At 37.3% G+C, this 21,180-nt stretch overlaps 3 protein-coding genes across 8 annotated transcripts in view; 1 reads left to right on the top strand and 2 right to left on the bottom strand.

Annotated features, from left to right (window-relative positions):
* CPNE3 (copine 3) overlaps positions 1-141 on the bottom strand; it is a 29,305-nt gene extending 29,164 nt beyond the window's left edge. Inside the window, exon 1 of one of the 2 annotated variants that reach the window (XM_075494896.1) lies at positions 14-141. The gene's annotated coding sequence lies outside the window, so the exon portion shown is untranslated. The remainder of the gene's footprint in view (positions 1-13) is intronic. The other variant, XM_075494890.1, reaches the window with a different exon arrangement.
* RMDN1 (regulator of microtubule dynamics 1) lies at positions 124-14,408 on the top strand. 2 transcript variants are annotated; one of them, XM_075494899.1, is made up of 10 exons: positions 124-267; positions 766-877; positions 3,627-3,714; positions 5,475-5,634; positions 6,311-6,400; positions 7,063-7,118; positions 9,202-9,289; positions 11,252-11,282; positions 12,596-12,729; positions 14,208-14,408. In XM_075494899.1, the coding sequence occupies exons 1-10, from the start codon at positions 124-126 to the stop codon at positions 14,244-14,246; spliced, it is 942 nt and encodes a 313-aa protein (XP_075351014.1). In that variant the 3' UTR covers positions 14,247-14,408. The 2 variants fall into 2 exon arrangements, with proteins under 2 accessions (XP_075351014.1, XP_075351015.1); XM_075494900.1 differs by lacking the exons at positions 7,063-7,118; positions 9,202-9,289.
* A 3,055-nt stretch (positions 14,409-17,463) lies between these two features.
* The window catches only part of WWP1 (WW domain containing E3 ubiquitin protein ligase 1), a 63,962-nt gene continuing 60,245 nt past the window's right edge, over positions 17,464-21,180 (bottom strand). For all 4 annotated transcript variants that reach the window (XM_075494885.1, XM_075494886.1, XM_075494888.1 and 1 more), the window contains 3 exons: positions 20,532-20,628; positions 20,137-20,209; positions 17,464-18,395 (listed from right to left, as the gene is read on the bottom strand). In XM_075494885.1, the coding sequence (XP_075351000.1) occupies positions 18,296-18,395; positions 20,137-20,209; positions 20,532-20,628 (270 nt within the window). In that variant the 3' untranslated portion in view covers positions 17,464-18,295. The remainder of the gene's footprint in view (positions 18,396-20,136; positions 20,210-20,531; positions 20,629-21,180) is intronic.

Here is a 21,180-nt window from a genome sequence, read left to right as displayed (position 1 = left end):
GGGCGACCGTTACCTTGTTTCCCCCCTCGCCCGGGCAGGGCTGGGGGACGGACCGGTTCCTCCGCTGGCGGGGGGCGGTGCTGGCGGCGGCCCTAGCTGCCGTCGGTGGCGATAGCTGCTGTCATGGCGGCGCTGGTGCTGGCGCGGCCCTTCCGCCGCCGCCCCGCCTGCCTGGGGAGGCTGCTCCGGCGGGAGGCGGGAGGCGCGACGTGCGGCCCGTGGGGCCGGGGGGGGCCCGGTGCCCGCCGCGGGGCCGGCGGGAGCGAGGTAGCCGGGTTGCCGCTCTGGGGGGCGGCGGGCGCGGCCGCTTCCAGGGTCTTTTCACGGGCGTGTGGCCGCTGCTTGCGCTCCCCGGGGCCTCTCGGCCGGTGGGGAGGGAAGCGGGTGGAGGGAGCAGCTGTGGAGACTCCGGCATCGCGGGACGTAGCGGAGAGCTGGTTCATTTTTGCAAAAGCTGGGATTCCTGTGCTCGTTTGAAAACCACAAGTTTGCTTTTTTGCTTCTTGCCTTGTATTTGCTCCATATTTATGGTTTATTTTCAATCTAGTGCTCTGTTCATATTTTAAAGCATAATTATGAGCCCCTGTTGAAAAAACTTAAAAATACCCTCTTGGTGGCTTGGGTTTTTCTTGTGAAGGTTTTTTCAACTCTTAAAAGCCTTTTCTGTGTTCAAAATCTGAAATATAACTGGTGCTAAAGATCAGAAAAACTTTTTAAACTCAGAGTGACGATGTTTATTAATACATATCTTATGATGCCGTGCAGGTGCTTAGAAAAAGCCTTCAAAGGGGGTTTGCGCTCTCAACAGGGTCCTTTTTGGTTTATGAAGCTCACAAGCTGATTTCTGGCTTTGCTGAGGTTCATGCAAGCTTCAAAGGTAATATTTTCAAATTTTGAAGTACGTAGGTTATTCTAATGTGAAACTTAAAATTTTTAGTGCCAGAATCATATAGGAAAATGGTGTAATGCTCTTGATTTTCTCCATTAAGACTGCATGCAGTGTGTTTCCATGACAGGATGCTTTTGAGTTGGTTCAGGGTAGCCTTGTAGCAGTTTAACAAGTGATTCTTTCAAGTGTCACTGAAAGTAGATCTAGTAGCTCATCCTGTCTGGGATATAACACACACAGAGGGTGTACGATACCTAACTTGTTGCCCAAGCTTTAAAACTCCCTGAGAAAGATAGGGTTCAGTTAGGAATGCAGACCAAACCTTAATCAATTTCTAGAAATCTTAGGTCAGATTTTCAACGTGAACACAGTGCAGTTCCTATTTAAACTAGTTGAGCAGCACTGACTGTTTCAATTCAAATTGAGATTCAAACAAAATTGAGAAATGTCTTGTATTTTTATCACACTGAAAAAGCGGAAGAAAAGCCTTGTTTTACCTACCCGAAACGAATAGAACAAGTGATAAAATGTCCTTTTCAAGCTCTGACTAAAGATAGTCTCAGTACTGGAAGAAAAGTAACATTATCTTAAAAGGGGATATTGTTGCAGACTTAGAACTTGTCTATCACATGGCAAATTAAGGTTTTGTGAGAGTAAGCCTAACTGAATGGAGAATGAGCCTAACTGAAATGTATGCTTACTGTGTAGATTAGATAGTAGTCAGTTCAGATAACCTGTTTCTCTGTGTTTCAAAGAGAGGAATATCAGATGTTCAGACAATGAAAAAAAAAAAATTCAGACAATAGACTTTTGAATGGATAAGGAACTGTTTCATTTGCTGTAACAGGAGGTTCAGTGAATGGATTTAAGATAGCTACTCAGTACACGAATAATAACATTTCCCACGAGGAACATAAATAACACTACTTAGTTGCCTCTGGCCTTTTTTAGTGCTCTCACTTGAATCTGGCATTTCCATTGCCAAGAAAAGCAATATTAGTGTTCTTTCTATGCAAGACAAATAGTAGATATGGTGAAAATTAGAGTAAAAAAGAAATACTTGGTAAATACTCTTAAAGAAGTAGAAGTCTAATAATTTATGTAAAACATCTGGTGGGAAACATGTTCAGAAGTTTGAGTTCTGAGCATTTAGTCATTAGTTACGTTAGTAGTGTTCAAGGAGTCTCAACAAGCAAACATAACAGTTCACTGAAGATAATACTGAAGATGTACCATGAAGCTAATCTTGGACACTAAAATCCAAAGTCCACGTAGACCATTACCTTATCTTATCTTTGAAATGGTTGGTAGAAGACATTTAGAGATAGCAGGGTTAAAAATTATCCAGAATGCTCTCCTAATTTTCAGTGATTTATATTCTAGGATCTTTTTAAGCTGAAGAGGAGGCTTCTGTGTTTAGCAGCCTTCAGTGTTTTTTTTTTCTATAAGTAAAACTGTGCTGCTGTGAAACATCACTACCATATACAGTAGATAACTTGAAAAAAAGAAAGCTTATAAACATGATTAATTTTTACAAAGAGGGGGGTGGAGCTTATGTTTTGACTTAGAAGTTTGATCACGGACCCAGGAGTAATACCAAAGAGACGATAAGCATAGCTGAAAGTTCTGTAAGAAATTAGAGAAGGCTTTGGACTTAAAATACAATTTTTTCATGTTTTAATGTTGGCAGAAGAGTAAACTCGGAGTTTGTTTTTCTCCCATACAGTTATATACTTAAGTAGAATTATCTACCTGCTTCCCTTTGGGTATTTTTTCCTCCTAATTCCATCTGTTCTCATGCCCGAATCCTGTATTGTGTGGTGTTTGATATTTGTTTCTGGGATGTTGTTTAATGTACTATATACCTATTATATTTATTTATATGTTATTATATTCAGCCAGTTGTGGAAATCGTACTCCCCTATTTCTCTTGTGTTTTAAAGTGTTCTCTAGAAAAAGAATTAAAGTATCATAAGAACAATGGGTACTTAGTTCATCAATTGATACTCTGGAAAGCCAATTCTGATTTTTCAAATTATTTTTGCTTTTAGTATCTTGAACACAGTAGATGTAGTAGATTCAGTAGATGAACTGTATTTTTGGGAGTTTTGTTTGTGAAAATCTTAAGGACTTTAGTCAGAAAACCTTTGAGCAATGTTTCATTTTGGCTTGTTGATTAAGATTATGGGACCCAGTCAATATGCAGTCATATTCTGGCAAAACTATGGAACCATACTGAGAATGGAGAATATTTTTTTTTCATTTTTATTATTAGATTTAAATTCTGTACGTATACTAATGAAGGGGGTTTGTTACTCTCAGATCTCTATTGCGCTTGCGTTCCTGGTCATATTTTTCATAGGGGCTTTTTGTTGTTGTTTTCTGCCATTTTCACAAAGAAGAAACAAATTGCTTCTAGTAGCCTGATGCATTGAGAAAGATACTTTTGAATATTAAATCCATTAAGCATCCAAAGCTCTGTTGCTGAAGATTGTTTTGTAGTTCCATGAAAGAGGCATGTATCCATTTCTCTTCCTAGTTGTTCATTGTAAACGTAGCTTATCCAATCATGCTGTGTGTATAAATAGTTTGGAATGATGGCCTAAAAAGGAACTACATAATTTGTTCTTTGTGTTTCAGCTAGGTTGTCTTGCTCTAAAATGTTTTGTTTATTCTATAACGTCCTAATTACATGTCATTTGTTCTTCTGTTTCCACAATTTTAATTCCTTCTTAAGTGGAAGAAGTTATAGAGCAAGCAGACTACCTGTATGGGAGTGGAGAAACTGAAAAGCTGTATCGGTTGCTGGTTCAGCATAAAAATAGGTACTTGATTGCATTGAGACATTACTGTGACTTCTTTTCTGTGCTCTTCTGTCTCAGTTTTTCAACTAATATTCTCATTGTGGTATGCTGGCGAACCTTGCTTTCATCCTTATGTAAGTAGGAAAGAGGGACTCTTGATCTTTTTCCTCCTGATGGAAAAATGAATGAAGAAAGGATTGGTAGCTGTAGAAGGTGAGGGTTAACACTCAAGTTTTCAGTCCTGCAAAGGAGGCTTTTTTGCTGGTTTGTTTTGTTACTCTTAAGAATCCTTTAAAATTTAATGCAAAAACTCATAACGTGTCTACGCATTACTAAATGATCAAAGTACCTAGAATTCAGGTACTGAAAATTTTTGAGAGTCACGGTTTCATTTATTTTTCATTGCTGACCAGCTGTTTTTTCTGTTTTCATTTGTCTCATGTTAGGATTTGAGTCTGAACAAAAAAAGCTCCTTACTCATGTAGTTATGTCTCAACTGCACAAAACATTAATAAGCGAACTGGGACAAGCTGTTTAAGGGAAAAGCACAAAATGCATTGCAAACTGAAGAGTCCATTCCTTTGGAGGAGACAAGGCATCTCGCTCCTAGAATGTTTCTGGAGGAAATCAACTGTTCAGTTGTTTTCAGTTCTTCTCTTCCCTGCCACCCCCATTCTTGCCAGGGGCACAAGTATAAAGCCTGGGAAGTTAAATGAAGGTCCTAGCCTGTAAGGGACACCATGTCATAAGTAAGGTGTAAGCTTGCTACTGGGTGTATAACAATACTAATTATTCTGTGAGGAGTAATGATTCCAGTAGCAGTACTTAACGTTTTTGTGACTTGGCTGACAAATGAGTCTGCTAGTTCCTTGTTACTGTGTTAATTAGAGCAGGACTGCTGCACTGTGAGCAGTGACTCAGTTTTACTCCAGATAAGAAAACTGGCTTTTAGTGATACTGTGAGTTTAGCAGTAACTCATGTATGCTTTTTAATATTTTTGGTTTCTAGTAGTTTTGACTTCAGTATTCCTGTTCAAGGTGGGGTGGAAGGGGGAGTTCTGTAGCCAGATAGCCAGAACCTCTGAAAACCTTTCTAAACTTAAATTAAATATTAAACTCTCTATTAAAATAGTAAGCCAAAATTAAAATGGTAGTTAGGTAAAAGTATAGTAAAGTGCAAGCAGTGTTTCAAAACAATATGTTAACAAAATAGTAAAACTTAAAATCTCCTATCTTTGGCTATAATATACCATACACCATTTGATATAGTGATATAAATAAATATATAAATGTACAGCTTTATGTCGTGGTGGTATGACTAATTATGTTTTTTCACTGTTGTTCTAGGAAGAATTTTATTATTTAGGTCCAATTATAGGGAAAAAGATGCATAATATTTTAAACATTCCTAGTAAACATTAATGTCATATCAGTGGCATGCTGCAGAAAATACCATCTAGCTAAAACCAAAGTAGTCCTTGTTTTCCTTCTGGTGTGGTACTGTTGGGTTTTTTAAAATCTGCATCTTTTTTTGAGAAAACAAAGTATTTTCCTACAGATATGTTTGCTTCACAGACCAGAATGTCAGAATGAAGGTATTGTCAGTCTATAATGGAGGGCTTTTATTTGTTATTTGTAACCTTGGGGTTGTATAGAATGACAGATGATATGCTGTTGTCTTATCACCCACTTGAGATACATATTGAAGGACTGGTTTAAGAGCTTTGCTTGCTTTGTTTCCATTATTGCTTTAAAACATTAGTGTTTCTGTTCATAACTAGTGATGATGCAGAGTTGTTATGGCGGCTGGCGCGGGCATCACGAGATCTAGCTCAGCTTAGTAGTACTTCTGCAGAGGAGAAAAGACAACTGGCATATGAAGCTCTTGAGTATGCAAAAAAGGCACTTGAAAACAATGAATCAAATTTTGCAGCGCACAAGGTGAGCCAAGCAAAATAACTTAACTGAAATCTTGTTCTTTGATTTCTGCCAGTAGAAACTGGAACAAATGTTATTGTGCTGTTTCAGCAAACCAGCATAATTTAACTTTTCAATTGAGAATGAGTGAGACTTCTAATTCTCCCTAACTTTTTTGGAAGATAAGAGTTCAGACACTTGCTAAATTTCCTGTATACAGGAAACAGGAACTGGTTAAATGTGTGCAGGACCGTGGAAAGAGGTGACTGATCAGGTTGATTACAGCTGATGTAATCAGCTCATCCTTCTCTGATGTAGCCTTAAAAATGTACATGCCCCACATTCAGCATGCTGTTTCCGTGCACAATAGTAGCTCTATAGTTTCACTGGAAATACTTCAGGCTCTGGCTTCGTTCTGCTCTTTTTTCTTTTTGTGCCGCTTCTCTCACAGGCAGAGAGGTAACAAAGTATAGTCAACTGTGTTGGCATCTTCCATAAGAAGAAGACATTGATTCCCTTACACATGCAGACCAGCAGGTTGCTCTGATGCTGCCTGAGCTGTTCATAACAATTACTTCTTGCTTGTTGTCGTTAGTGGTGGTGGCAGCTGTTCTGTTTTGTTGTTGGTTGTTTTTTTTAAAATGTACTGTTAATAGCTATAGTACTGTTAAATGTTTTATTTTTGTTCTTTGAATTACAGTGGTATGCAATTTGCCTCAGTGATGTGGGAGATTTTGAAGGAATCAAGACTAAAATTGGAAATGCTGTTGTTATCAAAGAGCACTTCCAGGTAATGTAAACAGTTTTTTGCATACGACAGCATTAATGCGTCCAGTATGTAGATTGTGTGACAGTTGTGAACTATTTTTTTGTGAAAATTTGCAAGTGTACTTCTGTTCAGATCTCCCAGTGACACTTTGTTTTTTGGGTTATTGTGACAGTCCTGAATGCCCCAGCAACAAGGAGTACAAATTATCTCTGGCACTCAGCTATGTAAGTCCCTATAGAAGGGAGTCTTAAAATAGCTGAAGTGCTTTTGACACCTCTTAGGACTAGATAAAATGTAACTGTGCTATTGAGAAATGGATGTGTGGCTGTCCTTTTACCTGTGGATTGTGTAGCAGTAAAGGACAAATACTGAAGAAGATAAAGGACTACTAATTTTATATCACCAGAAGTTATATCAAAATCTGAACATGCCAAGTCTCATGTGAAACTCTTAATGACCTACTAAACAGAAGTGCTTAGAAATCTGTCAGTGTCTTCATTTTTTTGGAGGTGAGCCAATTTAGTTGTGCACTGAATAAATACCTTATTGCCTTGAAATTCTACACACTGTTAATGTGGTTTAATTAACAGTAGGATAACAAGTCTACTTTTTAAAATGTATTTTAATCCAAATGTGGTAGAACAACTTTTTACATCTTGTGGTTTTTTTTCCCCCCTCACTAGAGAGCCATTGAACTGAATCCAAAAGATGCTACAACAATTCATCTTATAGGCATTTGGTAAGGCGTATTTTCAAGCAAAAGTTAGGCTGTGGCAAAGAAAAATGCCAGAACATAAAATGTCTTATATGAATTGCAGAAATGCTTGGAATAATTCAGTGGCTTGTAATTAGTTGATGCAAACATGAAAACCTATTGAACGGGTATAGACAGCATGCCTTGAAAAAGTCTGGCTGTTAATTCTTAGCAGTTCAAGAAGATGAAAAATAATTGTTCATTCAATTTATTTGTTTTACTGTACGGAAGTATTAAAAACTCATTTTGCAGGTGTAAGTATGTTTCCATAGCAGATATCGGAGATAGTGAGTACTATTCATTTTGTTCTGCTGGTGTGAATGGAGACAAAACTCAATGCTGAATTTACATTGAATTTCAGTGCTGGCTGCAACCTAATACAATCTCTGTATAGTGAAAAGCTATCCTAAGTGAAATGTGTTCCTAAAATACTTCTGTTATTATCTGTCATATATTTAAGGCAGCTTATAAATGCGTATGCATTAACAAGAATCTTGGAAATTGAATTTACTGCTCAGTGAAACTGGTACTAAGAATTACTGTTACATAGCAGGCGAAGGGACTGGAAATACAACTTTCCATACTAACCAGGGTACTCTGGGGAAGCGGTGTGGTTGAAAGCATTATCTTTCATGTGTTAGTGAGAGACTCCAGACAGCGTTTCTGGTTATTTGTCTGAAAGAGACCAAAGCTGCTACATTGTTTTACAGGAAATCTCTACTGTAAAATGGAGAGATTGAAAATAAACAAAGCCAGTGTTATTTGTAGCTTAAAAAAAAGAAAAAAATAAAAACCACAGCTACCTTCTCTACCTTTTTTTTTTCTGGACTCTTGAGTATCAGAGTAAACTACAATCTACTGCTCCAGAGTTTTTTATTAGTTTACAAACTTACTTCGTTTTTTCAGTGTCCACCACTCATTCCCACATGACCTAACAATTGCAATAGTCCAAATTTCTAAACAGAAGCATATGCTACCAACTGAATAAGCCTCAAGGTCAGTTTTGAGATAGGAAGCCTGTTCTGGAAAGTCCTTAAGACATTGTTCCTAAGGAAAATTGGAAAAGATGATCAGAAATGTGAGATTATTATTGCTTTTGGCACTAAAATATCCCCATATTGTATATTTAAATATACTCATTATTGAATCCCAGAGCATCTTCATCTGAAACCGGGATTTGGTATCAGCTAACTCTTGAGTATTTTTCTCCTTTCTCTTTCTAATCTGTCCTGGATTGAACCTTTTTTATTGGCATTTCTGATAAGGCACATCTGATGGCAAAATTTCAACTCAGACTGTGTATTCCATGCCTTGCCCCCCTCTCCTCCAAACACTTCCATATTTGCATTTATTAATTTTTCACCTCCTCTGGAGTGCTCTATTTTACACAGTGAATAATATTTTTATACTCATTGTGGGGGGGTAGTAGAGTGAATAGCGTTGTTTAACATTTACACCTGGGATGTTCTACGTATTTGAAATAATAAATGTTTAATCCTTTCAGCATCTCTAAGATAGGTGACTGATTACTTTTGTTATTTAGTAGATAGGAAAACAGCATAGAATGACCTAGACTAGAACACAGTAGTTTGATTCTTGGGTTTATTTTCATTCTTATAGATCAGAGTCTTTCAGGAGTGTACTGCAGATCTGCTTTATTTTAATACTTGGGAGAAACAAGGTAGTGTTGAGGTAAGGCAATGACATTAATCAGCTGTGCCCTGTTTTTGCAAATATATTAGAACAGTATCAAATACACATAAATAGTTGAAGTCATTCAAGCTCAAAAGCTGTCTCATGGTTAATAACTGTCTCCAGTTTTGGCTAATGTAATAGCAGTTCCCAGTAAAAGACACACCAAAACTTCTTTAGCAGAGCTACTCAGCAACTTCAAACATCTTGTTATTTTGTTGTACAGTTGCAAGAACTTGCTTATAGAACTTGCAGTGTGGCTGGAGTTGTTGTGACTCTTGGAAACAACAATTATGACGTCCAAGATAATGAGAATGTTACTCAAAACCAAGATAAAAATGTGAAGGGTATATACAAATGTTTCCTTTTGCTCTAGGTGTTACTCCTTTGCTGAAATGCCATGGTACCAAAGAAAAATAGCTGCAACGCTATTTGCCACACCACCAACCTCCACATTTCAAGAGGTACAATATGAAAATGTTTCACAGTTTATTATTCCCCGCACAAAGCTGCTGATAAACGTTTAGTAATTTTCCTGACAAAGCTGACCTCTTCTTATGGAATAAGCATGGACTTGTGAGTTTACAACTGTCATCATCGCTCTCTACAACTACCTGAAAGGGGGTTGTAGAGAGGTGGGGGTCGGTCTCTTCTCCCAGGTAACAAGTGATAGGACAAGAGGAAATGGCCTCAAGTTGCACCAGGGGAGGTTTAGACTGGATATTAGGAAATTTTTCTTCAGTGAAAGGGTTATCAAGCATTGGAACAGGCTGCCCAGGGAAGTGGTTGAGTCGCCATCCCTGGAGGTATTTAAAGGACGTTTGGATGAGGTGCTTAGAGACATGGTGTAGTGGTGGACTTGGTAGTGTTAGGTTTACGGTTGGACTCGATGATTCTGTGATTATTAAAATGAGAATATAACAGGAGATTGAAGGATATCTAAAAACATAAAAATCTTTAAATTTTTTTCAGCTGTAGCATCCACAGAATAGTCAAAATTATTTCATGTAGTTTGTGCAGCAGAAAATAACAAGCTGTATGTAACTTAGTTTGTATTTACTATTATGATCTATGGCAGATAAGTGTCTGTACTAGTTCCACCACTTGCTGATGATTAATACAGTGGTGTTATACCATGTACTTATTTGATAGGACTATTAGAATTTTTCCCTTTATATTAAATGCAAAAAGCAACAGCTTGCTTTTCTACTTACCACAAACAAATACCTTCTCATCCCCTATGTACATATGGTGTGGTTTTTTTCAGTTGAAAGTATTTTTCTTCATCTTTGCTATGAAAATTCCTGCTGTCATACAACCTAAAACATACTGTCCAGATGTATATCTTCTAGGGTATCTAACACAGTCTGCATCTTATTTAAACACTTGTACGTGTATAGAAACTTGAAAATTAAATTGGTAATAGGAAAGTTTTCTGCAGCTGCTACAATCTTTGTTTGTTTAGATCAACCAACAACTGGCCCACTATGTTTTATTCTTTTAAGGGGCGGGGGGGCAGGAGTCACTAGCAAGTAATTGTGGAAGGCTGCTTGCTGTTACACAGGAAGCAATTTAAGCTCTGACTGAAAAATAAATAAAACTTTTTAATGGAATGTCAAGCTTGTAAGTTTTGCTGAAACTCACTCTCAGAAGAACAGAAAGTGTCAGCCAGGATTTCGAATACTGCAGAATCATGCCAGTCCCAGCATCGAGTTCTGTAGCACTTAAAGTGGCTGAAGAAGCAAACTTGCTCCAGAACCTGTAGCTGAGCCATACTGGTAAGACTTCTACAGTTTCAGTATAAAATCTGTTTTGTAGGTATGTCTGCACTTTAAGTTCTCTGACAGTGTTTTCCCTCCAGCTAGTAACATCAGGAAGAGGTAGGAATGGACTGAGATTTTTGATGTGCAGGATGGGAAACTAGTTGAAAAATGTGTGCAGATTTCATAAAGGTTTATCCTCAAGTAAGAGGATACTAACTGGTGCTCTGTACGAATCAGTTCTCCCTGAAGTATTTGTTAGCTTTAATGACCTGAATCATAAGATTTGTTTCATCTATTAAATTTATACATGAGAACTGGCCGGGGAAAACTGCAGATATGCTGGATGGTAGAAATAAAATTCAAAATTATCTTGACATGTCAAAGACTGGAAAAACACAATCCAATTTGCTAGGGACAAATACAATGTACTGTACTTACGGAGGAAGTGGCAGGGGAAGAGTTGGATAAGTACTAGTTCCGTTGAGATGTCAAATCTGATTGTACATTGAACGAGAACCATCAGTAGCATGCTGAATTAATAAAAACAAGATCATGGACAGGAAGTCCTTCTTCAGCTATGTTAAACATGCACATAAGGCTTTAGTTTGACTACTGTGTTCAGTTTATTCTCCATTTTAAAGAAGACAACCTTATCTTTTGCAGGCTCTTCGTTACTTCCACATGGCAGAGGAAGGTAATACTTCTAGCTTTTTTGGACAGAATAGTATCTTGTATGAATGATGACTTGCAATAAACCTTTAGCTTTCAGTATTATCTTAATAGTGTATGGTCTGCTGATAAACATATCAGCCTGTTGTGCTAGTCAACACCCTAGGCTGTTACATTGGAATGTTTCATTAGCGATACTCAAAGCATGTTACGTGCTTACTATCATCACTTGGACTGTAACATGAGGTTTTTTTCAAAATGAGTATTAAAGTGAAATTTGTACCTTTCTTAGTAACAAAGTACTCTTCCCCAAGGCATTCAACTGGAATGCAGGGGGAAGGAGCAAGCAAAAAACGCAATTTTATGTCACTTTTTCTAAATTTTCTTAAGGTTCAGAAGTCCTCTGTATTCTAAATAGAACAACAGAGAAAGCACACTTTATTATTATTTCAGAAGCTATTTGGATCAGAGTGCCAATCTAACTGGCAGTAAAACTGTGCATATGTAAAAGAAAATATGGACCTATTATTTCTCCAAGAGTGAAGCCATAAGCAAAACCGACTAGCTGAAAGATAAAGGAAGACAAGGGAAGACAGTGTTCTGTGACAGATTTGTATATACTTTTATCAGTGAAGTTTAAAGGAAAAGTTCCTTGTGTATCATCTTCCCCTGGATGTCCAGTAATGCAGCTGTGAACTGGAATGGTGGACTTAATCTCAAAATTTGCCTCTAAAACACCTCCGTATGTTTTGGATCCTGACCTTAGATCCAGCAGCAGAAAAAGCTTGTGCTTTAAGTATGAACAGTAGGCAAGACTTGTCTTTAATAATGATTGATAGCCAAAGCATGCTTTATAAAAGCAACTTCTTAAATCTCTCCTTAAAGAAAGTTAAATGCGGGTACAAACAGTTTCAAGTTTTCTTCCTCTGTAGCAAAAGCTAAGCTAACATCTGTATGTGCGTGGTCTGAAGCTAGGAAATGTGCCCTTTATTTCCTTGCTTATACTTGCTAAGCTTGTTGCATTGCCTGTTGCACCTACTAAGTCCAGAGAAGCACAGAATCTACAAAGCAAAGCTGTTATGCATCAAGCTCACTGCTTTGCTTTTTGTGAGGAATCCAGTTGCATTTAGTATATTAACTAACAAGCTGCTAGCTAATGTAACTGTATATGAGACCAAAATCTAGCAAGTAGAAGTTTTACATTGGCTTCCTTATGATCCAAAGCAAAAATGCTATTCATCTTTTCTGAAATAAGTATTTAAAGGAGTGACGCTATATTATGGCTTTGACAGTATGCTGCTCATTCTCATTTAAAGCTTTTCTCCTGTCTCTATACAGCTGACCCAAACTTCTACAGCAAAAATTTGCTCTTTTTGGGGAAGACATACTTGAAGTTAAACAATAAAAAGATGGCTCTTCTGTGGTTAAGCAAAGCGAAGGATTATCCTGCACATACAGAAGAGGACAAACAGGTAGGAAGTTAAGAACTGTAATAGTATAATTGTATACTGTAACTAATATGCGTGACGTCATGGCAGTGGAATGTTTTATAAAGTTCAGTCAGAGTAAACTGTAGTTCGGCACCTATATTCCAGGATCATATCCAGACACCAAAAAATTCTAGTATGTTGGTAACTGCCTCTGAACACAATGGTTGGATATACTCTGTTTAAAGAACTGTTATGCTTTCTTCTTCATGATGTTTTTGTAGTGCTAACAACAACCCACCCTTAACTGTGGTGTTGAAGTTAAGACAGGCACCTGAGCTAACCTATGTCTATGTAAGCACAGATTCACTTTTCGTATGCCTAAAACTGGAAAGGTAGAAATCATACTTTGGAAGAGCTAAAAACCACATGAACAGGAGGAAGAAAAAAAGCATGGATGTATCAAAAACTTGCTATATCCATAAAACTTAGCATTGCAGTCCTTTCCAGGCCCCTAGGGAGAGATTCAGACTATCTGGATTAAGACAAATGGAAGTAATGTATCTTTGACAGCAAATCTCCATTGCTAGGTGACATGAGGTGTTTAATTACCCTTTTGAACTGCTCAGAAGGATCCTGGTTTGGATGGGTAGGCATCTGCTTCCTACCTGAACACATACAGAGTACTTCCAGGAGGGTAATCCATTAGACTTGTTCAGACTTAATACTGCACTCAGTGTAAACCACAGCAATTGCAGTTATCTTTCATAAACAATCCTGTTAGCACCAGTACTAACAGAGCCTGATTTCCAATTGATTTTTCTTATGGTTGATTGACCTCTAATTCATTTAGCATTAAGCTGCAGTGTGAGATCATGCTTTAACTGTTACAGAAAACATCCAAATGTGTTGTGACATTCTGAACGTTCTACTTGCAAGAAATACTTTGGTAACATTTTGCACTTCATGCCTCAGAAAGAACACTACTTGGGTTTCCCTCTGTAGATTCTCTAGTCTGCACTGCTCGCTCTGTCAGGGCCAGAAGTTTGTTTGGGGTTTTTTTTATATATAGATGTTAGCGGGCATATTCAAATTTTATTAGGTTTTACCCAGAATCCCTAGGCAAAAGGAGTCTCAGAAATAGTCTTCTCACACTTCTTTAGCTGCTGTCCAGAGTTTTGAAAACCCTAGGTTGGTTGGTTATGGTCAGAAATAGGACAACTTACTACATGTTACTATAGGACTACAGCAAATCAAGAGCTAATCGTCTGTATTCAACCCAAATAAACTTATTACATATAGTGAGTGAATTACATTGAAGGCACTGGCTTAAGTGATTTTACTCCCATTCATGTTTCAAGTGTTGAGCATCTTGAACTACAGAAGAAAAATGACGAGTTGCAGGAGGGTTCTGAATTTACAGAACTGTGGTGAAACGTTTGGGTGCTTGCATGGTGAGTTGTGCTAGAAGAGTGCATAACTACCTGGCACTGTTTTCTTACGAGTATATTTATTTCTTTCAGGTACAGAAAGAAGCTTTGGAGTTGCTTAACTCTATATAAGAAGAAACAAGATAATGGAAATTCAGTGCCTCAGGTTTGAGCAGCATAGGAGAAAGACCCCAAATACTACTTTGGTTTATTGAAGCTGTTAATAAAAGTATAGCCTAAATCTGCTATCTCCATCTTGTTTCAATTAAACTGTCCACTAGAAGACCTGTTTCATTATGTGATCCTGTCTGTTGATTTACATAGGAATAAAGGGCTTCATGGACAAGCAGGGTATATATTGGAGGGGAAAGGCTGGGACAGTGGTTGTGCAGGTTTTTAATCAAGTTTTTTTACACTGTTTAGCTACAAGTTATGATGTGTGAGGTATAATAAGAAACATGACTAGCATAACTTTAAAGAAAGGAGGTACAGGGCCATGACATAACTATAAACCTGCATTTTTTTCTGGAGCGTTCTCCTGTGGGTTTCAACAGCCTTCAAGAGTAATACATGTGCAGATTATTAGATGCTCCTACAGCTTTCTCATTAAGGCTGCACAACCAATCTTAACTCCAATACACTTAAATGCTAGTGTTTGACTTTTCAAAAAGTGTTGTGGTCTAAAAAACAAAACAAAAAAACCCCCCAAAAAACAGTGAAGTAGGAAACACCCAAGACAATCCTTTTACAGGTGATATCAGCATATGCAATGAGAAACTTCTGGTGAAATATGAATACTTATTTGCACATTGAAAGGTTGTGAATTCGAAGGATTTAGTGGCTGTACAGTGTTTTCTGGACGTAGGCACTCCTTCACCTGGACTATGATGACAGGAGGAACACAGTTGTACAGGGAACTACAGTTTGGAAGCACATAGACTTCTGTTTGTGGAGATAAAGTAAAACTTTCTTCTTGTTCTTGCTACTATTTTAGCAGGAACTTTCACCAGAAAAGTAAATTAATCTAAGTTAGATATCCAGCATAAAAAATATTTATAGACTTTCCAAACAATATATTCTGATTACCCAACAGAAAAAAAGAGGACCAAATAATGAAAAAATGGTAGGCAATCAAATACACATGGTCTTGCCAGTAGAAAGTCTAACACTGTAGAACAAATATACTATAAATACCTAGTGTTTGCTTTAATAGAAAAGGATATTGCAATCTATAGGAGGAAGATGAAGAAGGGCATAAATTGCTTAGATTAACAAACCAAGCCTGTGCCAAGTCAGTAGTAAAAATCCACAGCTGAGAGACAAGCTAGAGCTTTAATTCTAGCCTCAGATCATGAAACTAGTTAAAGATGGTTTTCTCCACTGTGGTAAAGTCATTCTTATTTTTCTGCTAGTAGAGCATCAAAATGAAGTCTTCAATATGTCAAAGTCCTGGGGTGGATGACATGTAGTGTTTCAGAGAGATTCTTTGAATTTTCTGCATTCATGCACTACAAAAACATCTGCCATACACAAAACCGCTTCTAGTAGCTTTGTGGCAGAGGCACCTTACTTCTGTGCCTCTTCTGCTGCAGAAAACTATATCTGCACAAAGAGGAAGGCTATCCAGGTACCAAGTAAAGACTGTTGAGTGTTTAGAGAAGAGCAGCTGCGTTGCTTGCAGGAAGAAAGGAACAAACAGAACCCATGAACTACACAGTAGCCTCTTCAAGTAGTATTACCTCACTGGTTCCCTCATCTGAGCTGCAGCCTTTGCTGCCTTTCCTCTCTTCGCTGTCTTCCCCCACCCCCAGTACAGCTGAGTTATGGGGAATGCACATGGGAAAAAAAGGGCTACAATGTGGTATTACTGAAATTCCCAGAAAGTCCCAAGTTAACTGTACATACACACACACAAGTATATAAATCGTGGTGGTTTTTTTCTTCTTTCTCTTGAGAGCCACGCTTTCAGTCAGTCCTTTGAAAACAATTAATAGATCATATACATGTACAGAAGGCCACTGGGTTTGGTTTTTTCCTTACTTACTAATGCTTACCCACAGGAAAAACTACTGCAGTTGAGAGCTAAAATTATCAAAACAATAAAGCAACTACATTCTTGTGATGTGCTGTCTTTATTATTATTATTATTTTGTTCACTTACTCACAGATTCACAAAATTCAGCAGTTGGTAGTGGGTCACCAAGTCATTCATTAGTGCAAATTCATGAAGTTCAACTATGACATTTAGCCCTCTTAACTATCTTTTAGGCAAGCCACACACACTTCTGTTGCCCGGCCTTTGACGTTTGGTTTGGTTTTTTTTTAAAGCTTCCTTGATTCTAACCAGCATAAGTCATAATTTAAGTGGATTTGCACTTGAAATTAATTTAATGCTGTATTTATGAAAATGGTTTTGCAGAAGGTATTTGGTATAGTATGAAAAAGTCCTCAAAGTGATGGAAATATTTGAAACTCTTACAGAAAGTTCATGTAAGATAGCAGTCTATTGGGCCCGTTGCACTACTGGTGTAACCAAAGCTATGTACAGGTTAACAGCTCCACATATTGAATACAAAGCCTCAAGAGAATCCAATATGTAGAAAAATAAAATTTTGGCAGAATTCAATTGCTGTATTGGAAAGATACATGAACAGATATAGCCATTTTTTCTGCATGTACACTTTTAACAGTGCAATATGATATGTTACAGAAGTGTTTTTAATCATATCCTAAGAAATAATTTTCATGTGTGTACAAAATTCTGTATAAGTTAAATGTAATGGAATTTACAGTTAATATTTAAAGCATAATACAAATGGTAATTTTAAACATGTTTTTACTCTATAATAAGGAAGCACAGTTTGCTAAAAGTAGCATTTAATATAATTCACATGAATAAGGTGGGTTTTTTTTTTTAAACACATCTTTGCAGTTCAGCAAATGCCCTCAATGCCAATAAAACTAATTTTAAAACGGCTTTATATTATTGTGCACTTAGCACAAACTTGACCTATATAAAAGAATGACAGGTTTTAGACGTACTTACTTCTTTCAGGTACAACTGAATTTCTGTAAGAACTTAAGAGGAATGAGAATATTTGATACTTAGGAATATTTTTATCTGTGCAAAGCTTACGTAACTTTCATTTTATTTGGGTTTACTAGATCCAATAATTGAAACTGAACATGAACACAGAAAGCAGCAAAGTTCACATTACCTTTTGTATACCCTTATAGCTCAGTTTACATTAATATACTCTATAAAGTTGTAAAAAGGGCATCACGGATTGAAAAGGGAAACAAAAAACAACAACAACAAAGAAACCTGTAAGACACCAGACCAAGGAGAGAATGTGTAGTATTTTCTCTTTTATTATTATTTTTTCTTTGAAGATTACCTAACATCCTCGTGGTAATAACCCAAGGTAATATGTAAACAAATTTCAATGCTGCTCAAATGAATTAAAATATTCTGTTCAGGTCCTACAATAAGTCAGAACAGTGGCACCAATTCCTTTCAACATTAAATCACATTTATCTTATTGTACGTGACTCTTGTGCAAGTAGTAAAGGCTTTATTCATGACCTTGGCTACATCAGTAGAGAGGGATATATCAGCTATTTACGTATTTAAAAAAATTAAACTGACAGAACAACATATTCTGTCGTCTCAAATACCAGCAGCATCTTTCTACATTTTTAGGATACGTTTGGCCTAAGCCTTTAACACCTTTTAGAACAGCCATGCAATAAAAAACAAACTTGGAGATGTTTCTTAAGAGAGAACACAGAGCAGTTTAAACACTTTTCTGAATAATAAAGCCAAGATAAAGCAAATCCAGGCCCTTTTAAATGGCTGCAACTTTTCATACACTTAAAGCTCTATAGAACTAGAGCCTATTAGTATATATATTTATATTTTTAATATATATTTTAAATAAGTCTCGTCTGCTTTCAAAATTTATGAGGGGTTTTTCTGGTCTTTTGGAAGGGCAATAAATAAAAGTAGAAAAGGCTGAACTGTTTTGCATATCTTTGTGGAAGAACGGAGAACAATTATACTTTTAGAGTTCCAGAAAGATCACTGTACAGAACAAAAAGCTTATATACAATTAAGTGTGCAATTTTAGTTGGCTGGGCCTTTTATTATGCAAGATCTCCTTTTTGACTAGAAGCCACTTCTACTCTTGACCAAATCCCTCTGTTTCTTCAATGGCAAAGAGCAGCTTCTCTTTTAGTTGTTCATAGCTTTTATATGGTGGCAAATCCAAACGATTAAAACTAAGCAGAAAAAAACAAAATTTTGTTAAGTTTATCTAAATCCCATGTACAACACTACAGAACTCGACTGCTATAGTAGAAGTTAAAAATGTTCTGATCTAACAATTAGAAATTAAGAAATAGCGATCAGTGCAATCTCACTGCCTTGACATTTCTATGAGCATAAAAACAAAGTTTGACAGGAATACTTTAAGAAACAAAAGACTGTTATTACATCAGATAAAAACCAGAACCTTTGAAGACTAAAGACAGCCCAAGATACAGAGAACTATAATACTGAGAAAAGGAAATGTTCACCATGAAGTTTAATATCATCCTAGTTTGGTGCATCTCCAAATCCCAGCAAGAGCACGAAGAAGCGGAATTTTTCTCCTTCCTACACATGCCTGGATATAGGGGTTTTTTTATTCCCTCTAAACGTTGCCCTAAAAGGCTTCTGCCAAAATTCTGTTTCATTCCATGTCTTCCACAAAATTATCTTAGACAAAGAGGGATGTTTAACTCTTGCAATCATCACTTGAAAAAACAGCACTGGTGGAGAAAATGGTAAAATGAAGGATTCCCTGAAGTAGTTTAAAAGTATGATGAATATTATTGTCACAATGTTGCCAAAGGAAGGTGTGTCCATTTTGCACACAGTAGATACAGGAAACTGATCTGTCTACCTGTTGCACCAGTTTGGCATAGGAATGCCAAGCCAGTAATAGTCTGAAGCCTGGCAGGAAAAATTATCTGCGTTCTTGGCTAAGTGTCCTGGTTTCGGCTCCGATAGAGTTAATTTTCTTCCTAGTAGCTGGTATCGTACTGTGTTTTGGATTTAGTATAAGAATAATGTTGATAACACACTGATGTTTTAGTTGTTGCTAAGTAATGCTTACACTAGTCAAGGACTTTTCAGCTTCTCATGCTCTACCAACTGAGAAGGCTGGAGATGCACAAGAAGCTGGGAGGGGACACAGCCAGGACAGCTGACCCAAACTGGCCAAAGGGCTATTCCAGACCATACGATGTCATGCTCAGTATAGAACCTAGGGGAAAGCTGGCTGGGGGGCTGCTGCTTGGGGACTGGCTGGGCATCAGTCAGCAGGTGGTGTGCAATTGCATTGTGCATCACTTATTTTGTGTATTTTTTAATCATTATTTTCCCTTCCTTTTCTGTCCTATTAAACTGCCTTTATCTCAACCCACGAATCTTACCTTCCCCCTCCCCCCGCCCCCCCGATTCTCTCCCCCATCCCACTTAAGGGGGGGAGTAAGCAAATGGCGTGTGGTGTTTAGCTGCCTGCTAGGTTAAACCATGACACTAAGCACCCTTGTTTTGAATGTCTCCTGTGATTTCTTTCACGCCACTTTTTTTCATGCCTATACATTTATCTTTTATAATGTTACTGTATAATAAGTGTATCTAATAACTGTATATACCTAATACCAACATGACTTTTGTTCAGTTATTTAATATTCTCTAAAATAAAGAATTAGGGAAACACCTCTCAGTTCTGTGCAAGAAGGATGATATCATACTTTTGATAGATTTGATACTGACAAACTGTGTACCGTGCAGTAGCAAAATTTAAGAATATGTCAAACAGAAAAGTTTTCAATATTGGCATGTGAGAGCAATCAAAGAAGCTGAAGATAGAGATAGAAAACTGATTCAAATTAGATTTCATTTGATTTGGTAAATGCAAGACCAGAGGGAAGAACCACTAAAGGTACAGGAAGTTTACATGTAACAACTCACCAGGTGTGACTTCTTGGTAACCAGGTTTCCTTACCAACTTTTTCAATGCAGAATTTCTGAGGACCATTACTTCCTAGAGAAGAAGATTAAAAAAAGTGCAATCTGTTCCTTTTAAGTAGCACACATGATATCTATGTGACATAAGACACAACTCAGATACAGCAGACAGAGCTTATTAGGTGCTACTCAATGTTACATGAACATGAACATTCTTCTCATAGAAATGAGCTAATTTCCTAATCAGTTATAAATGTAGTCATGGGATTTCTGATATAAAAAGCCCTTCTAGATCCAAGCTGATGTACATGAAGTTCCTGCTAGCTGTACACTTGCAGCATGGTTCATTTGCAAATGGAACAGTTACAGTATAAAAGTTTTGGTCACCTTTTACTTACCCATAAGTTCAGCAAATCCACCCAGTGGTAATCTGCAAGTGCCAGTGACAAACTGCAGAAGTCGCATGCGAACCTCGTTGTCTGTTTCTTTTACAAACTAGGCACAGAAATTCAAATTACCTAATAAAAATCTTTAACATAGCTGGAGAAAACCAAAACCCCCACAAGACTGTTGAAAAAGCATAACTCCATTTAAAAAGACACCACCTTGAGAACAGTTTACCTTTCTTGATTTCCGCAAAATTGGGTGGAGGGAGAAGACAGTGATTTCGGATTATATGCACTGTCAACCGTTACAATGTGAAGGCTGGGAATAGCAAATAAGAAGAATCTTTATCTATTTTATTCTACACTAAAATATAAATCATGCCAATGCTTTATATGAAGACTATTGCCATTTTGATTAAACACAGCAATAGCCTAGCCACAGGCTCTGCGTATTTCAAGACTGAATTATTCCCTGCATGTGGCAGTCTCAGTGAGAGAAAACACCATCTGTAACAGCTGCACCACTTTGTAAGGAAATTCACTGGGAAAGGGAAGAGGAAGAAAAGAGAGGGGAGACAGAGAACATCTCAGTAAGAGAGAGGGCATTGATACAACTAGAATTTTGACTCAGAAAAACCTGGATAATAAAATGAGTATTTTT

The sequence above is a fragment of the Mycteria americana genome, chromosome 2 (genome assembly GCF_035582795.1).
Source record: "Mycteria americana isolate JAX WOST 10 ecotype Jacksonville Zoo and Gardens chromosome 2, USCA_MyAme_1.0, whole genome shotgun sequence".
In the NCBI taxonomy this organism is placed as follows: domain Eukaryota; kingdom Metazoa; phylum Chordata; class Aves; order Ciconiiformes; family Ciconiidae; genus Mycteria; species Mycteria americana.
Note: the sequence above shows the minus strand (reverse complement) of the source record. Positions and strands in the feature narration are given on the sequence as shown.